The sequence below is a fragment of the Eptatretus burgeri genome, chromosome 10 (assembly GCF_056783735.1).
Source record: "Eptatretus burgeri isolate ZD-2024b chromosome 10, Ebu_testis_v1, whole genome shotgun sequence".
Classification (NCBI taxonomy): Eukaryota; Metazoa; Chordata; class Myxini; order Myxiniformes; family Myxinidae; genus Eptatretus; species Eptatretus burgeri.
This window is the reverse complement of record NC_140970.1, coordinates 70,634,790-70,653,344: the sequence shown is the minus strand read 5'-3', so window position 1 is coordinate 70,653,344 and position 18,555 is coordinate 70,634,790. Positions and strand designations below refer to the sequence as shown.

Sequence of the window (18,555 nt, the reverse complement as noted above, 5' to 3'; positions counted from 1 at the left end):
TTTCATTCACGTTTATACATCTCTTCACACAGCTGACAATTCCCCTCTCCAAATGTCCAAACCATCTCAATCTACCCCTTTGCATCACCTCACTAATGCTTTCTACAGCTAACCTATCTCTGAATTCCACATTTGGTTTCCTATCCTTCAGTGTCACATCACCATTCTCATTTCGTTTCGTTTCCACCTGTTCATTCTACTTTTTGAACACCTCTGCTTCACTGCCATACAACATCATGCTTCTGATGCAAGCTGCATAAAGTTTTTCCAATGAATTGGAGAGAGATCCCTCTTGATGTCATTTGGGGTAACAACTCCATAAACTTCCTCCAGCCACTTCTAGTTCTTGCAATCACTGCTGCTTCTGCACTACCACCTGCAGCAATCATATCACCAAGATAACAATTTATCTACACATTCCAGGGATACATCCCCATAAACTAACCTTTCCACTCTAACTGAATCAGATTAAAAATCAGATTAAAAAGATCAGCCGCAATTATAATTTTGGCATGTTTTTGTTGGAAATCACTTATAACATGTAGAAATGCAAAAAAATAAAAAAAATAAAAAATAAAAAAAAATCGAAATTTTGTTGAAAAAAAAAGTTGCAAAATTTTCTAAGTTTTTTTTCTCTAGCAATTTTTTATTTTTTGGGTTGGAAATCACTTAAAACATGTAGAAATGCAAAAAATATATATATTTTTTTCAAAATGGCCAAAACGGATCACACTCTACTGAACCACGATTGAATGAACTAAACTAGATCGACGCACATGTAGAAATGCCAAAAAAATAAAATCGAAATTTTTTTGAAAAGAAATTTGCAAATTTTTTTTTTTCTCTAACAATTTTTTTTTTGGGGGGGTGGGGGGGTGGGGGGTTGGAAATCACTTAAAACATGTAGAAATGCAAAAACAAAAATTCAAATATTTTTTCAAAATGGCCACAATTACGGCCATATTGGACTTTGGACCAAGTCCAAAATCAAATGGCATGATCCTTGGACCATACCTAATCCCCCCACCAAGTTTCGTCGAAATCTGTCGAGGAGTTTTTCCGTAATACTGTACACAAGCAAACAAACAAACAAACAAACAAAGACAGGGGTGAAAACAGTAACCTCCGTCCATCTTCGATGGCGGAGGTTAACTGGAAGGGCACATAGAAGAGCACATACCTCTGCTATGAACTGCCTGATACACGAGAACATATCAGGCCGAATACATTTTTGAAATATCATGCTATATATCGTTTTTGGCCCCGTCTCTCATTGGTGAAGAATCACTGAAAAAAATTCAGACCCGGATTCGGATCTTCACCAAAATCAAATCAATTCTTCCTTGTCACCCACCAAACATGTCCACCAAATTTCATCAGAATCCATCCACAACTTTTTGAGATATCCTGCACACAAAGATAGACAGACAAACAAACAAACAAGAAGAAGACGTCATACAGAGCATGATACTTGCAAAATCCAGAAAACAAATTTGACCTCAAAAACAATTGGTGGTTGAATTCAATGACCAAATATGCAACTCCTCTTCAAATTTCAAGTCAATCAGATAAAAGTTGAGAATTTTAGAAATACCTCCTTAATTGTTGACCTTGGGACTATGTTGACCTTTTGGTCGATGTTGACCTCACCTCCTTCACATTCGGTGGCAGAAGTAACTGGATCAGCGCTCAGTGGAGCACAAACCTCCACCAGGCTGAACAGTTTATGTTTTGTATCTCACTGATAGGCCGGTTCTGCATCTGGACTGAACCAAAATCGAATTGGCTCGTTCGTGTCACTTACCCAACCTGTCCACCAAGTTTCATCTAAATCCGTCCACGTTTTGAAATATCATGCCCCATATCGTTTTCGGCCCTCTCAATGATGAATCACTTAAATAAATTATACTGTCTGGATCCCGATCTTCACCAAAATTTAATCAGTTTGTCCTCGTCACACACCCAACCTGTCCAGCAAGTTTCGTCCCAATCCGTCAATAACTTTTTGAGATATCCTGTTCGTAGACAAACGGGTGAAAACACCTCTGTCCACCTTTGGCGGTGGAAATAATTAAAGTAAAGTTAAATTTTAATTTACCTTCTGCATATTCTAAGAAAAAAATAAAAAATAAGAAATAGGGCCAATGGACCTGTAGCTTATCTGGGCCCTGGACTGATGCTGTAAACCAAATTTGGGAGCATTCTGACTGGTGGTTCTTGAGAAGAGGATTTTTAAATAGTCCGGGAGCCAACCTGTGTACGAGGCTGTTTTAGGGTTGGACCTTACAGCCTCTGCTATAAAATTTTACACCCCCAGGATGTTTAGATATATGTTTGCAGTTCATGAAAACCAATGTTGGCAATTCATAAGCTCTTGCGAAAAATTTTGGCGGACGTTTTTGTTTGAGGAAGATTTGAAAAATTTGATAAAACAGTAATTGTCAATAAAATTTCTAAAAAAATTAAAAAAAAATCACATTCATTAAAAATAAATGTGAACTAAATGTAAGAATTCAATCAGTGCATTGTAAAATGACAAAAAAAAAATTGCCTTTGTGGAAGTAAACCTCGTAAAAGTACATAATTTTGTGAAAAATGCCTTAAAAATAACGTTTTTTGAAGATGGCCTTTAGAACTTTTCTTATCATAGGCAGATGCTGCATTAGAATACTAATTTCTCTTAATGTGATATGAACATGGTATCCATGGCTAATTAAAACAGCAAATTTGAGTGAGTTCTATCAATTTTTAAAGAGAAAATTAACATTTTTGTCAACCAAAGTTACCCCTACCCCCAAAATCCTCTTACTCTATTGAACACAGTTCGGTTAAGGTTTGCTGGATCCAGGTTGGGTACTTCACAGTTCACTCTTCCAAAGGAAAATTCAATGGTGTTTGGAGTGACATGGCCCTGGAGCAGACATATAACAATGAAGGGAAGACATCTCTGTTCAAAGGCATATCTCAGGCACCAGCTGCTCGAGATAAATATGTGAAGACAGCACCATTTCTCACAGCTGTATCAGAGAACATAAAGTCTATGGCTAATCTAGGCCAACAGGAATCTACTCATCATGGAGAAACACATAAGCAGGCAACAGAAGAACATATGCATGTTGAGGAGATCAAGAAAGTGATATGCCAGCAGATGATAAACCCATTCCAGTGTAACAACCAAGTGGATCTGCTCAATAGAGCAACTGGTGAGAAGGATGCTTCAAAAGACTTGGTCCATGCTCAAGCTAAGGGCATGGAAGCCATTATGAAAGCAGAAGAGGTGGTCTCTATTAAGATTGAACCACTGAAGCTGGTAACTTTCTCCTCACAGAAGAAATCAAACCCATCAAGGCAACAGAGTTTAATCAGGATCTATCAAGATGAGACTGCAACTACACGTGTGTTGTGTTTCTATCGAGATGCCGACCCAGTCACAAGACAGATTGCATTTTCCCATGAGTGGACAGACTATCCATCATCCCTGTTTGAGGTTGATCCACGCTTAGCACAGGGGGTTGTAATGCGCAAAGGCAACGAGTCTGATTTCGTGGCAGTGCTAATTGCTGAAGCTGAGCAGGATGTTGTTTTACAGCTGCCATCATTACCACAGAGTGACCTATACACAGTTTATCTGGTAGACACAATGGCATTTGTAAATAAATACCAAAAAATGGGTGTGAAAACATTTGGTGAACTTCCCCAGCTGTATCTTCGCAAGCTCCTGCAGTTGAAACCTGAAATGTGCAACTGTGTCAACATCATTGGTGATCAGTATGATTTTGATGATAGCCATACTTTGAAGGGTGATGAGCAGCAGAGGAGAAACCAGACAGACCAGGCAAGACAATTCTCACCATCCAAGAGTCTAGAAATTCCGGACTGGAATTTACTCATGAAGAATCCAAGAAATAAAGGAAATCTTCAGAACTTCATTGGCACTTCCCTTTGTGAGAGTCCTGAAGCTATTCCAGATGGAGTGACCATCATTCTTGGTGGTATGATGGAAAACAAAGGTCACACTCTTTCCATCACATCAGCATCAAGTTCAGTTCTGGACTTACCTTGTGAAGAACATGAAGAGGCAGAGACAAGGATTATTGCTCATCTTGCATATTGTGTGGAATATCTTGATCACCATCGAGCTGTTGTGCATGCAACAGATACAGACATAATTATGCTGTGTATATATCACTTCTGCTGCTTGAACACATTGCAAGAACTCTGGATACAATGGCAGAATCAATACCTACCTATTCATGAGCTGGTAGAAGTGTTGAGCAAGAAGTACCAGAAAATCCTCTTGATGTCGCAGCTACACTTCTGTGCACATATGTGTTGTGTGGATGTGACACAGTGAGCTACCCATTCAGAAGGGGAAAAGAAGAGGTCAGGTCAGGTATGGGAGCATGTGCCAGAACAGTGCGTCGCTGCGTCCACTTTCTGCCGGTACTCCAGGGGCCTCCATCTGGCCATCCCCCAGGCAGATGCCAGGCCCATCCCCATCTCCTTGAGATGATGGTCAACCTGCTGCAACCATGAGGCACGTGGTCGACCCACTGGCCTCCTCCACTCATGAGACTCCCTCGCTGAGAGAATCTGGTGAGCAGGATCAGCATCAGGAAAACGAGCCACATGTCCATACAGCCGCAGCTGACGCTCACGGACTATGCAGGTAACAAATCTCATCCGAGTCTCTCTCAGCAACCGCTCGTTGGACACAAAATCCGACCAGCGATAGCCAAGGATTCTTCGAAGAGACCTGGTACCAAAGGAATTAAGTCTCTGTCTCAGATCCTTGGTCAAAGTCCAAGTCTCGCACCCATAGAGCAAGACTGGAAGTACCAAGGACCTGAAGACTCGGACTTTCGTCCTCCCGCACAGGTACCGGCAGCGCCACACCCCATGATCCAGTGAATCCATGACTCCCCAGGCCCGACCCAGACGTCTATTGACCTCCGGCTCACAACCTGCGGAGACATGAATATCACTGCCAAGGTAAGTGAATCTATCCACGACCTCAACATCCTCACCACAAACAGACACAGACAGGACAGCAGCATCCAAGATGTCACCGAAAGCCTGGATCTTAGTTTTGACCCAAGAAATCCGTAATCCCAACGGCTCCGACTCCTCATTCAGCACCTCGAGGGCCCCCAAGAGGATGTCTAAAGTCTCCGCAAAGATGACTGCATCATCTGCAAAATCAAGGTCCGAGATCTTGACATTGCCAAACGATGCACCGCAACTTGATCTCTCCGACATCCTCCCTAAAATCCAGTCCATACAAGTGCTGAAAAGTGTGGGGGCAAGTACACATCCCTGACGAACTCCAGTAATAACTGGAAATAAGTCAGAGATGGTACCACCACACTTCACAGCACTCTCAGTACCAGAGTAGAGTTCAGACATCAGATCGATCAGTTTCGGTGGCACCCCACGAAGACCAAGAATCCTCCAGAGGACATCCCGATTCACTGAATCGAACGCTTTACAGAGATCAACATAGGCTGCAAGCAGCCCCTGCCGAAACTCTCGTCTGCGTTCGGTGAGGACACGAAGGGCAAGGATACGGTCAATCGTTGACCTCTTTGGTGTAAAGCCTGAGTGCTCTGGACGCTGGTGCTCAAGCAGATGGTGGCGAACCCTATCAAGAATTATCCGAGCAAAGACCTTGCCCGGCACTGAGAGCAGCGTCACCCCTCGGTAGTTGTTGCAGTCTTGGCGATCACCCTTCCCTTTCCAGAGAGGGACAACAAGGCCCCTCTTCCAGTCAGTTGGGATGATGCCTGTGTTCCTGTGAAAAGAAGAGCGGCACAGGTTTCTCTGGGACTGATAGGAAACCTTCCCCACCTTGTTGATTTTGGAAGAGATAGTGAAATGGCAGCAACAGAATGTGTCATTGATGAGGCCAGAGTATACTGGACTGCTCTGCATGGCCAAAAAGGGTTCAGCTGTTTGGATACCCTCAGGCAGCATATGTTTGTCTCTTCAAAATTAGACCTTAGGTCACTGCCAGCAACAGAAGATGCGTTTTACTTCCTTGTTTTAAGAGCATTATATCAATTGCTTCTGTATAGACGTGCACATCTCAGTGACCGAGCACTTCCCCCAGCCACAACATTTGGCAGAACCCTTATCAATGGAAAACTGGTCCCAATTCTCATGTCTAAGCCAGCCAAGCCAAACAGACAAAACGGTGTCTTGCATGTGCAAATTATCCAAATGTCTGAAACGATGTTCATGCAAAAAGGCTGCTGTGCCTTGCTGAGTGACATGCATATGCCTTGGTCAGAGAGGTTCATGTGGTGGAGTTGTTTCAGAGAGTGACTCTTCCTCTGAAGAGGATGTTTCATGTCACAATATTGTGTTAATCCATTTCTCATTTTATCTTCCTTAAAACCATGGCATGTAAAAGTATGTTCTTGTTCCTGACCCCATTGATAGTCAAGCATTTCTGAGTTGCATAAATCTTTTGTTGTTTGACATATAACCTTGTCAATTGTAGGTAGGTTAAATCTACACCAATTGTGATATAGGAAATGAACTCCTCTTTAATAAGAGGGGTCATTTGTGTATAGAGGTTTAGTGGTTATGATTTTAGGACAATATGAATTACCCCTACCCCCATCCTACATCTTCGCTTTTGCCAACATTGTGTTATCAGAGGGGGCTCGCAAAAGTGTTGACTGTGTTGTTGCGCAAGAGTTTCACCATTGCCAACATTGGTTTTCATATACTCAAAGGGTGTCTCTTTATGAAAATCAACACAAAAATTTTATAGCAGACCGGGCAATTTTTTTTTAATTTTGATCGGTTGGCTCCCGGACTAAAAGGAATTAATGCCATTTTCTCAAGAGTTGACCAAGTCAGCCATTTTGACACACTTCTGGTCAAGTGATCGGCATGACTCCCACAATATAATTAACATCCCTACCCAAGCCGAATGTTGCAACCCCAATTTGGTAGCATTCTGACTGGTGGGTTTGGAAAAGAAGACTGTTAAATAAATTTACCAAGTCGGCCGTTTTTACCCATTTAAAGTCAGGAGAGGAACGCTGCCGTGACAGGTCAGGAGAGGAACGCTGCCGTGACAGGTCAGGAGAGGAACGCTGCCGTGACAGGTCAGGAGAGGAACGCTGCCGTGACAGGTCAGGAGAGGAACGCTGCCGTGACAGGTCAGGAGAGGAACGCTGCCGTGACAGGTCAGGAGAGGAACGCTGCCGTGACAGGTCAGGAGAGGAACGCTGCCGTGACAGGTCAGGAGAGGAACGCTGCCGTGACAGGTCAGGAGAGGAACGCTGCCGTGACAGGTCAGGAGAGGAACGCTGCCGTGACAGGTCAGGAGAGGAACGCTGCCGTGACAGGTCAGGAGAGGAACGCTGCCGTGACAGGTCAGGAGAGGAACGCTGCCGTGACAGGTCAGGAGAGGAACGCTGCCGTGACAGGTCAGGAGAGCAACGCTGCCGTGACAGGTCAGGAGAGCAACGCTGCCGTGACAGGTCAGGAGAGCAACGCTGCCGTGACAGGTCAGGAGAGCAACGCTGCCGTGACAGGTCAGGAGAGCAACGCTGCCGTGACAGGTCAGGGAGAGCAACGCTGCCGTGACAGGTCAGGAGAGCAACGCTGCCGTGACAGGTCAGGAGAGCAACGCTGCCGTGACAGGTCAGGAGAGCAACGCTGCCGTGACAGGTCAGGAGAGCAACGCTGCCGTGACAGGTCAGGAGAGCAACGCTGCCGTGACAGGTCAGGAGAGCAACGCTGCCGTGACAGGTCAGGAGAGCAACGCTGCCGTGACAGGTCAGGAGAGCAACGCTGCCGTGACAGGTCAGGAGAGCAACGCTGCCGTGACAGGTCAGGAGAGCAACGCTGCCGTGACAGGTCAGGAGAGCAACGCTGCCGTGACAGGTCAGGAGAGCAACGCTGCCGTGACAGGTCAGGAGAGCAACGCTGCCGTGACAGGTCAGAGAGCAACGCTGCCGTGACAGGTCAGGAGAGCAACGCTGCCGTGACAGGTCAGGAGAGCAACGCTGCCGTGACAGGTCAGGAGAGCAACGCTGCCGTGACAGGTCAGGAGAGCAACGCTGCCGTGACAGGTCAGGAGAGCAACGCTGCCGTGACAGGTCAGGAGAGCAACGCTGCCGTGACAGGTCAGGAGAGCAACGCTGCCGTGACAGGTCAGGAGAGCAACGCTGCCGTGACAGGTCAGGAGAGCAACGCTGCCGTGACAGGTCAGGAGAGCAACGCTGCCGTGACAGGTCAGGAGAGCAACGCTGCCGTGACAGGTCAGGAGAGCAACGCTGCCGTGACAGGTCAGGAGAGCAACGCTGCCGTGACAGGTCAGGAGAGCAACGCTGCCGTGACAGGTCAGGAGAGCAACGCTGCCGTGACAGGTCAGGAGAGCAACGCTGCCGTGACAGGTCAGGAGAGCAACGCTGCCGTGACAGGTCAGGAGAGCAACGCTGCCGTGACAGGTCAGGAGAGCAACGCTGCCGTGACAGGTCAGGAGAGCAACGCTGCCGTGACAGGTCAGGAGAGCAACGCTGCCGTGACAGGTCAGGAGAGCAACGCTGCCGTGACAGGTCAGGAGAGCAACGCTGCCGTGACAGGTCAGGAGAGCAACGCTGCCGTGACAGGTCAGGAGAGCAACGCTGCCGTGACAGGTCAGGAGAGCAACGCTGCCGTGACAGGTCAGGAGAGCAACGCTGCCGTGACAGGTCAGGAGAGCAACGCTGCCGTGACAGGTCAGGAGAGCAACGCTGCCGTGACAGGTCAGGAGAGCAACGCTGCCGTGACAGGTCAGGAGAGCAACGCTGCCGTGACAGGTCAGGAGAGCAACGCTGCCGTGACAGGTCAGGAGAGCAACGCTGCCGTGACAGGTCAGGAGAGCAACGCTGCCGTGACAGGTCAGGAGAGCAACGCTGCCGTGACAGGTCAGGAGAGCAACGCTGCCGTGACAGGTCAGGGGAGAGCAACGCTGCCGTGACAGGTCAGGAGAGCAACGCTGCCGTGACAGGTCAGGAGAGCAACGCTGCCGTGACAGGTCAGGAGAGCAACGCTGCCGTGACAGGTCAGGAGAGCAACGCTGCCGTGACAGGTCAGGAGAGCAACGCTGCCGTGACAGGTCAGGAGAGCAACGCTGCCGTGACAGGTCAGGAGAGCAACGCTGCCGTGACAGGTCAGGAGAGCAACGCTGCCGTGACAGGTCAGGAGAGCAACGCTGCCGTGACAGGTCAGGAGAGCAACGCTGCCGTGACAGGTCAGGAGAGCAACGCTGCCGTGACAGGTCAGGAGAGCAACGCTGCCGTGACAGGTCAGGAGAGCAACGCTGCCGTGACAGGTCAGGAGAGCAACGCTGCCGTGACAGGTCAGGAGAGCAACGCTGCCGTGACAGGTCAGGAGAGCAACGCTGCCGTGACAGGTCAGGAGAGCAACGCTGCCGTGACAGGTCAGGAGAGCAACGCTGCCGTGACAGGTCAGGAGAGCAACGCTGCCGTGACAGGTCAGGAGAGCAACGCTGCCGTGACAGGTCAGGAGAGCAACGCTGCCGTGACAGGTCAGGAGAGCAACGCTGCCGTGACAGGTCAGGAGAGCAACGCTGCCGTGACAGGTCAGGAGAGCAACGCTGCCGTGACAGGTCAGGAGAGCAACGCTGCCGTGACAGGTCAGGAGAGCAACGCTGCCGTGACAGGTCAGGGAGAGCAACGCTGCCGTGACAGGTCAGGAGAGCAACGCTGCCGTGACAGGTCAGGAGAGCAACGCTGCCGTGACAGGTCAGGAGAGCAACGCTGCCGTGACAGGTCAGGAGAGCAACGCTGCCGTGACAGGTCAGGAGAGCAACGCTGCCGTGACAGGTCAGGAGAGCAACGCTGCCGTGACAGGTCAGGAGAGCAACGCTGCCGTGACAGGTCAGGGAGAGCAACGCTGCCGTGACAGGTCAGGAGAGCAACGCTGCCGTGACAGGTCAGGAGAGCAACGCTGCCGTGACAGGTCAGGAGAGCAACGCTGCCGTGACAGGTCAGGAGAGCAACGCTGCCGTGACAGGTCAGGAGAGCAACGCTGCCGTGACAGGTCAGGAGAGCAACGCTGCCGTGACAGGTCAGGAGAGCAACGCTGCCGTGACAGGTCAGGAGAGCAACGCTGCCGTGACAGGTCAGGAGAGCAACGCTGCCGTGACAGGTCAGGAGAGCAACGCTGCCGTGACAGGTCAGGAGAGCAACGCTGCCGTGACAGGTCAGGAGAGCAACGCTGCCGTGACAGGTCAGGAGAGCAACGCTGCCGTGACAGGTCAGGAGAGCAACGCTGCCGTGACAGGTCAGGAGAGCAACGCTGCCGTGACAGGTCAGGAGAGCAACGCTGCCGTGACAGGTCAGGAGAGCAACGCTGCCGTGACAGGTCAGGAGAGCAACGCTGCCGTGACAGGTCAGGAGAGCAACGCTGCCGTGACAGGTCAGGAGAGCAACGCTGCCGTGACAGGTCAGGAGAGCAACGCTGCCGTGACAGGTCAGGAGAGCAACGCTGCCGTGACAGGTCAGGAGAGCAACGCTGCCGTGACAGGTCAGGAGAGCAACGCTGCCGTGACAGGTCAGGAGAGCAACGCTGCCGTGACAGGTCAGGAGAGCAACGCTGCCGTGACAGGTCAGGAGAGCAACGCTGCCGTGACAGGTCAGGAGAGCAACGCTGCCGTGACAGGTCAGGGGAGAGCAACGCTGCCGTGACAGGTCAGGAGAGCAACGCTGCCGTGACAGGTCAGGGAGAGCAACGCTGCCGTGACAGGTCAGGAGAGCAACGCTGCCGTGACAGGTCAGGAGAGCAACGCTGCCGTGACAGGTCAGGAGAGCAACGCTGCCGTGACAGGTCAGGAGAGCAACGCTGCCGTGACAGGTCAGGAGAGCAACGCTGCCGTGACAGGTCAGGAGAGCAACGCTGCCGTGACAGGTCAGGAGAGCAACGCTGCCGTGACAGGTCAGGAGAGCAACGCTGCCGTGACAGGTCAGGAGAGCAACGCTGCCGTGACAGGTCAGGAGAGCAACGCTGCCGTGACAGGTCAGGAGAGCAACGCTGCCGTGACAGGTCAGGAGAGCAACGCTGCCGTGACAGGTCAGGAGAGCAACGCTGCCGTGACAGGTCAGGAGAGCAACGCTGCCGTGACAGGTCAGGAGAGCAACGCTGCCGTGACAGGTCAGGAGAGCAACGCTGCCGTGACAGGTCAGGAGAGCAACGCTGCCGTGACAGGTCAGGAGAGCAACGCTGCCGTGACAGGTCAGGAGAGCAACGCTGCCGTGACAGGTCAGGAGAGCAACGCTGCCGTGACAGGTCAGGAGAGCAACGCTGCCGTGACAGGTCAGGAGAGCAACGCTGCCGTGACAGGTCAGGAGAGCAACGCTGCCGTGACAGGTCAGGAGAGCAACGCTGCCGTGACAGGTCAGGAGAGCAACGCTGCCGTGACAGGTCAGGAGAGCAACGCTGCCGTGACAGGTCAGGAGAGCAACGCTGCCGTGACAGGTCAGGAGAGCAACGCTGCCGTGACAGGTCAGGAGAGCAACGCTGCCGTGACAGGTCAGGAGAGCAACGCTGCCGTGACAGGTCAGGAGAGCAACGCTGCCGTGACAGGTCAGGAGAGCAACGCTGCCGTGACAGGTCAGGAGAGCAACGCTGCCGTGACAGGTCAGGAGAGCAACGCTGCCGTGACAGGTCAGGAGAGCAACGCTGCCGTGACAGGTCAGGAGAGGAACGCTGCCGTGACAGGTCAGGAGAGGAACGCTGCCGTGACAGGTCAGGAGAGGAACGCTGCCGTGACAGGTCAGGAGAGGAACGCTGCCGTGACAGGTCAGGAGAGGAACGCTGCCGTGACAGGTCAGGAGAGGAACGCTGCCGTGACAGGTCAGGAGAGGAACGCTGCCGTGACAGGTCAGGAGAGGAACGCTGCCGTGACAGGTCAGGAGAGGAACGCTGCCGTGACAGGTCAGGAGAGGAACGCTGCCGTGACAGGTCAGGAGAGGAACGCTGCCGTGACAGGTCAGGAGAGGAACGCTGCCGTGACAGGTCAGGAGAGGAACGCTGCCGTGACAGGTCAGGAAAGGAACGCTGCCGTTGCAAGTCAGGAGAGGAACGTTGCCATTGCAAGTCAGGAGAGGAACGTTGCTCTTTCAAGTCAGGAGAGGAACGTTGCCATTGCAAGTCAGGAGAGGAACGCTGCTCTTCCAAGTCAGGAGAGGAACGCTGCTGCCAAATTTCAGCCAGATCGGCCCATCAGTTTGACCAGAGAAGTTGAAATAGGAGACAGACGGACAGACAGTGTGCGATGACGATACCATTTGGAATTTAAATTCTAGATGAGCTAAAAATTTGATGACAAAAGCTCATAAAAGGTAAATAAAGAAACATGGAAACGATTACAAAATCCAGGCATCTCACGCTGCAAGGTGGACGGGCTATGGTGTATTTGTACTTACTGTGATTTTGATCAAAATTTTGACCCAATTATTAATTTGTGTTCTTCATATACTCATAAGTGTGACCACTCCTCATTTTCATAGATGTCAAGGTGAGCCAATGAAAAAAGCCAAGAATTCACAGGGTTTCGGAAAAGCGATGATAATAGAAAACCTATAGAAAACCAAGACGCAAAGGTGAACAACGAATAGCCAAGATATTGTGAAAAAAGCCAAGGAGTGGTCACACTGACTCATATTATGATTAGGGTTTGTTGAAGATTTGATGACAAAAGCTCAAATGGTTTAACAAAAAAAAAAAGTTGTGGCCTGGGGATGGATGCACGCACCTAAGCACACTCACAATCCCTTCTCCCACTGAGTGGTGGATGTGATAATCGGCAAATCAAGGTCACTCAGCCAAATGAATTGCATATTCTGGTTCATTGAATTTGCAAATAATAAGTCATGTTGTCTTTCACATCAGTACATCCTGACTTGCTTTGTCCTTGAAGGTGGAACAATATTATTTAGCCACAACTTTTTGTGACACCCTGTTGTGCCTCTTCTTCCTCTTGGAGATTGGGAACAGTGCAATATGGCCATGGGTTATAGTGTGCAGCAAATGTGACCAATCACACACAATTGTTTCTCGCATATAGAATGTAAAGTGGAAACTTCATGAAATATTGGAATCCAAGTGCATCGTAGTTGGTCCACTGGAGATTAAATAAAAGCTTGAAGGGTTCAGCTGTCCTGGTTTTGGATATTTATGGATCATGACCAACCATGTTCACACTTGTATTCTGTCCCTGTCCCCAAGTAATGAGATGTTTCATGTTCATTATACGACAGTCTAGTGGGCATGTGAATGCCACCAGAGGGGTAGCATTTGTTGTTACCCTCTTATTACATCAATGTCAAAGTTGTCAATAATTGGGGCATTGTTTTGTCTTGTTTTTGTTTATTTTGCCATGACTGGATGATGGGCCAAATGACTTTTTACTAGTTTTCTTTTTTTGCATGATCAGGGCTACGAATTAAAAAAAAAATGTATTTGTGTCACTGCAGGTTTGGAGGATTGGACTCATGGGCTACAATTCAACAGCAGAGAACGTGGACAAAGTTCTGAATGCTCTTCAGGATGCCCTGACCAAATGCAGGCATTCCAAACTTTGAATAACTCGCTTTTCATGAAAACATACCAGTACCAATGACAAACTTTTCATGTAAATTGTACGTAGATGAACCAGCCTCTGTGGCGTAATGGTTAGAGAGTGCCTACGCTGAGTGTGGGAGGCCGGCGGTTTGAACCAGTCACACCAAAGACTTTTAAAATGGTACATGCTGCTTCCTTGCTCGATGTTCAGCATTTAAAAAGGATAGAGCATGCACAAACAACCACATGTTGGTAATAATAGCACAGGCTTTGATGGGCCAAACGGCCTCCTCCTGCATCAAAATTCCTTCAAAGGGAACCAATTTTATTGTTCTAATGTGATGCATACCATATGTCTTAAACAAATTTAGAAAATGAGCAAAAGCAATTATTTTAACGAAAATATTCACAATGTCTCACGTCTATACCTGCTGTGATGATGTTGCCAAGTTTGGATGATTGTACAGTCCTCATGTGAGCACCGATTCTGAATGCAACATTTACGGCTTCCGAACCACCTTAGGTACATTGTATACCTCTGCACCTGCTCATTCACTGGTAAACCAAAAATGGAAGGATTTTTAATCACATCATTTTTTTTTTTAATGCGGTGAACACAGATGATTTTTTAACGATTAATGACTATGGATAAATCTTTACTCTGACAACATAAGCACACCAAAGCTATTTGGGTTATACGATACACACTCTCACCATGAGCTCATAAAAATAAACAAAAGCTGTTCCATATCAAAAGCCTTTTTTGCATGATGATTATAAAGAATGTCAAATGCCAACAAAAGATCAGGAAATGTCTTTCAGCCTTCCACAGATTAAATATGGTATTGTCCCGACCAAACCAAAACAAAGATTAAAGGTAATTAATAATAAAATAAAATAAAACTCCCAGGAATCATACAAATTCAAATAATTCTGAATTGGAGGTGAAAAATAGCGAAATTAGCAATTTAACAATCCATTATGCCATGCTGCATGTGGGAAGTGCACATCCCACGAACGCATGTAAGAGTAAAGTTTGGATTTCAAAAATTTTCTGAAGCACGTTTGCTGCGAGGGCCTAGAATGATTCGAGCAAGCCAAATACTGAGAGTAATTTGCGTGAAAAATGAGATGAGCAAATTCATATGAAGATCCATATGGGCTGGCAGGATGACCTCGAGGTACGCCCTCTCACCTTTAAGCAGTCTACCCTGGGTTCAAATCTTGACTTGGCTACAAACGGTCATCCTGGTGTTTCACAGGCAGGGCAAATCGATGCGTGTGCCGTTCCTCAGACGGACACAAAACTGGGTGTCCCGTTTGCTGGAATTAGTTGGTGGACGTTGAAGATCTCATGGTGTCCTTCACAAAGATCAGATGAGCTATCGCCCGCACCATGAACAAATTACAAATTCCCGCCCTTACTACTTCGTTGAGTATCAAGGCCTGGGTAAGCTGCTTGTGAAAGGCTTGGACAAAAACTTCCCCCCAGGCTAACCCCACAAAAACGTTGGACTAATTGTGGCCTTGAAAAGAAGATACTGTATGATGATCCACGTATGGCACAAAACAAACACATTCATTACACATCAGGCAAGGGAGGCTGAAAATATGGTATGTGGAAATACTTCCTTTTTATTTTAAATTGGGTCTAATGCTGATGAAGGAGTTATCACACTCATGTGCACACAAACTCACACATGCCAGACAACACAAGACTCCATTTCAAATGCAGCCAATGACCATGGGAGAAGTAATACAACATACTGGGGACAGGGTGCTGGTGATGCAATCTTGTAACCCTCCTTCTCTCTACACTCAATGGGGCAATCGAGGAGAAAACTCCCCCCACCCCATCTCCTCCCCAGGATGTCAACCTACGTTGTTTATCTGTGTACCATCCTCTAAATGCAGGGTGTCCCCCTTTATTTTACCCTTATGAAGTCTTTTGCATGACTCGTCCAGGGTCAGAACCAAACAGCTGAACCGATGACTTCCCAGGCTCATTGAAACAAATAATAATAATTAAAAAAAATAAAACAGTATTCTTATCTAATTTGCAGGAAGAACATCCAAGTAAGAAATTATCATTATTTAAGTGTGTATCAGCCAAAGCGATATTGTTCAAGATTCATGGAGTAGTTTGTACATACATTGCAGGTAGTACAAAGGGCATTCAGGGACAATGGATAGACAGACAGAGCATATGGGATCATCATGAGCAAAGTGCTCAGAAACAGAACACCAACCAGTAATGAGGGTAAGCATACTGAAAAAAGTGTCACCTTTAAAAATTATAACAAGTTTATAAAACATACAAGTACAAAAGTCAACAGAATCCAACCATGTGTAGAGCGGAAGGCTGCAAAAAAAATTCACCACGCAAGTTTGGTTGGCAAAATAGCTTTTACCAAAACCTCACTTTACATGAACAGAACAGTCAAATGGAAGTCATTTTGAAACGATTTCCAAAAGTCACAAAAACCTGAAAGCAAGTTTGACATGCTATAACACATTTATGCAACAAGGTGCACACTTACTCCATTACCACCAGTTTCAGATATCGAGGATACATTCCATTTCATCGGATAGGAGTTAAGAGGTCAGTAGTACCTGGAATGTGATGAACATCGTTGGGGCTTTGTCAAACAGAACCATTAGGAACACTTCTCAAACCGCAAATATCATCACATAACATTATACTGTCGACAGCAGCAAACCCAAACCCAGAGAATGAGACACCAAAAATGGCCGATGAATATCAAGAGCACAGGTATTCCAAGAGGGTGATTTGATACAAGCATGGTGTCTCACAAAGTAAATGCAACATATGTAAAATATAATTGCCAAACTAATGGTCTTAACAGTCAATCTATGATGCTGCTTCACCGAGTTGCGAACCCACTTACCTTTTTATTTGAACAACTCTTGGAATGAAGTTTTAGGACAAAGCTCTACAAGCCTATGGATACATAATGGGAGTTAGAAAAAATTAAGAATCAAAAACAAAATGACAACATACCCCACATCACCTAGCATTTTACAAATTCACGGACCAGTGTTTGTGTTTGTTTGTGGCAGTACTCCTCCTACAGTTCTGGACTGATTACATACATACTTGGTACATAGGATCAGCATGACCCCAATTAATATATAGGAGTGTTTTTATCTTTGCCGGTGGTCATGGGGAAGTGAAAGTGGGACGTAAATTCTCCATGTAAATGTGTATCGTATAGCGCAGCTTCAAGGTGGGAGAGGGTATAATCAGTCCCCCATCCTTTACAGTCCTGTTTTCCTGTACAGTGAGGTGCTTTGAATTATAAGAAGTAGATATATTTTTGCATCATGCACGTAACCCAGGTAATTGTTTTTCCTACACAGAACTGTCAGTTACCAATACACCACCCAAATAAAGGTATGCTAGTCTTAACAAATCACTCAACTCAATTGCTTGTCATGGGGTCAAAAACTAACCCACCCTCCCCCTTACTCCTAATAATGTTGAAGTTCAGTCTGTCAAACAAAAACATGCCAAACATCAAAATGTTAGTCTTCAAAACAGATATAGTCTGGTTAAAATAAATGCAACCCATGTTCAGCAGAAAGTGTTTGTTTGGCCTAAAGATTTATTGGTGAAGAACTACCTTTGCTCACCGAAAGGTTGGCTTCCTGAATGTGATCACATTTACCTTCTTGGGGGATTGGGGAGAGAGGGGGGTGGGGGAGGAGAGGTTCTTCCCGTATAGAAGTATAAAACGAGATTTTGAGATGACCTCACCTCCATATGGGGCAGTAGTCAGATAACAAGGTTTTATGTGGTTTTGAATAAAAGCATTTATTTTCATACAGATCAATTTCTTTATTGGCATCTAAAAGAACTTGTCAACAACAATGAAAATCACCTATAACGAGAGATGGCTTGAAAAATTTAGATCAATACTATTGACTTGTGGCATGCAAAAACCAGGTAACGACATGCAACCTTCTAGAATTTGATGAATCATTGCACGGTATGCTCATGGTAAACTTAACAATTAACATTACGAGTTACTTTTACATAGCAAGATAAATCCACACCAACCGATTTTGTGTGCTTCCATTTACTCAGAGCTTTTCTGTTGCATCTCTCTCAAAGGATGAAAGTTGGGAGTTTTATCACTTCGTGTTTTTTTTTTTTAACCATGCCCAAGACATATTCAAACATATATGGCCGTAAATTAACTTTTGTCAGTTCCTTATACAATTCATATACAAGAAGTACTATATGCCGGTAGTTTTGGCTTTAGTTTTCATGGCAACCTAAATTCTGTCATGCTCTGAAAATGGTTGTCATGTGGTCGCTTTTGAAACAAGAGACAATTCTGCACAAAATCAGATTGGTTCGGCTTGGTGGTTTTTATACCACAAAAGTAAAACAACAAATTTTGTATTGGTGTTGGTCTCAACATGGCCATGGTTTTTGCATGCTACTATGTTAAATAAGGCAAGTGTGTGTGTGTGTGTGTGTGTGTAAATCACAGAAAAAAAAACAAACAAAAAAAAAAAAAACAGGGCTGGGCCAATCTCCAAGTTTTGCATACATGTTGATATTACCCAAGGTCATGTCATAAAGAAAGAAAATCCTCTTCCCCATAAGACGACTTCCATGGCAGTGCAAGTGCTTTACTGACCCCTGCTGCTGACGGGCGATTATTAGCCACGGCACAAAATATATTTGCTTCACTATCCGCAACCCGCTCCCTCAGGAAGCGACTGTTTCTAGTGATACACACAGCGTTTACATTTGAGATTAACCTTTTTTTTTTTCCAAGGATTTTTGTAAATTTTGTGGACACTGACATTTACAAACATGCAACTGACAGAATGCCCACATTGGGGCTGGTGTTAGCACCATCCCCAGTTTAAATCATCATTATGAGTGCTTTGGCAATCCTAAATATGGTATATGTTCATACAAGTTCATAACTT

The 18,555-nt window shown here is 46.9% G+C and overlaps 1 protein-coding gene across 3 annotated transcripts in view; it reads left to right on the top strand.

The window, feature by feature from the left end:
* Positions 1-14,343, top strand: part of AGXT (alanine--glyoxylate aminotransferase) — an 83,329-nt gene extending 68,986 nt beyond the window's left edge. For all 3 annotated transcript variants that reach the window (XM_085898879.1, XM_085898878.1, XM_085898877.1), the window contains one exon: positions 13,500-14,343. In XM_085898879.1, coding sequence (XP_085755005.1) covers positions 13,500-13,607 — 108 coding nt within the window. In that variant the 3' untranslated portion in view covers positions 13,608-14,343. The remainder of the gene's footprint in view (positions 1-13,499) is intronic.
* The last annotated feature ends 4,212 nt before the right edge of the window (positions 14,344-18,555 follow it).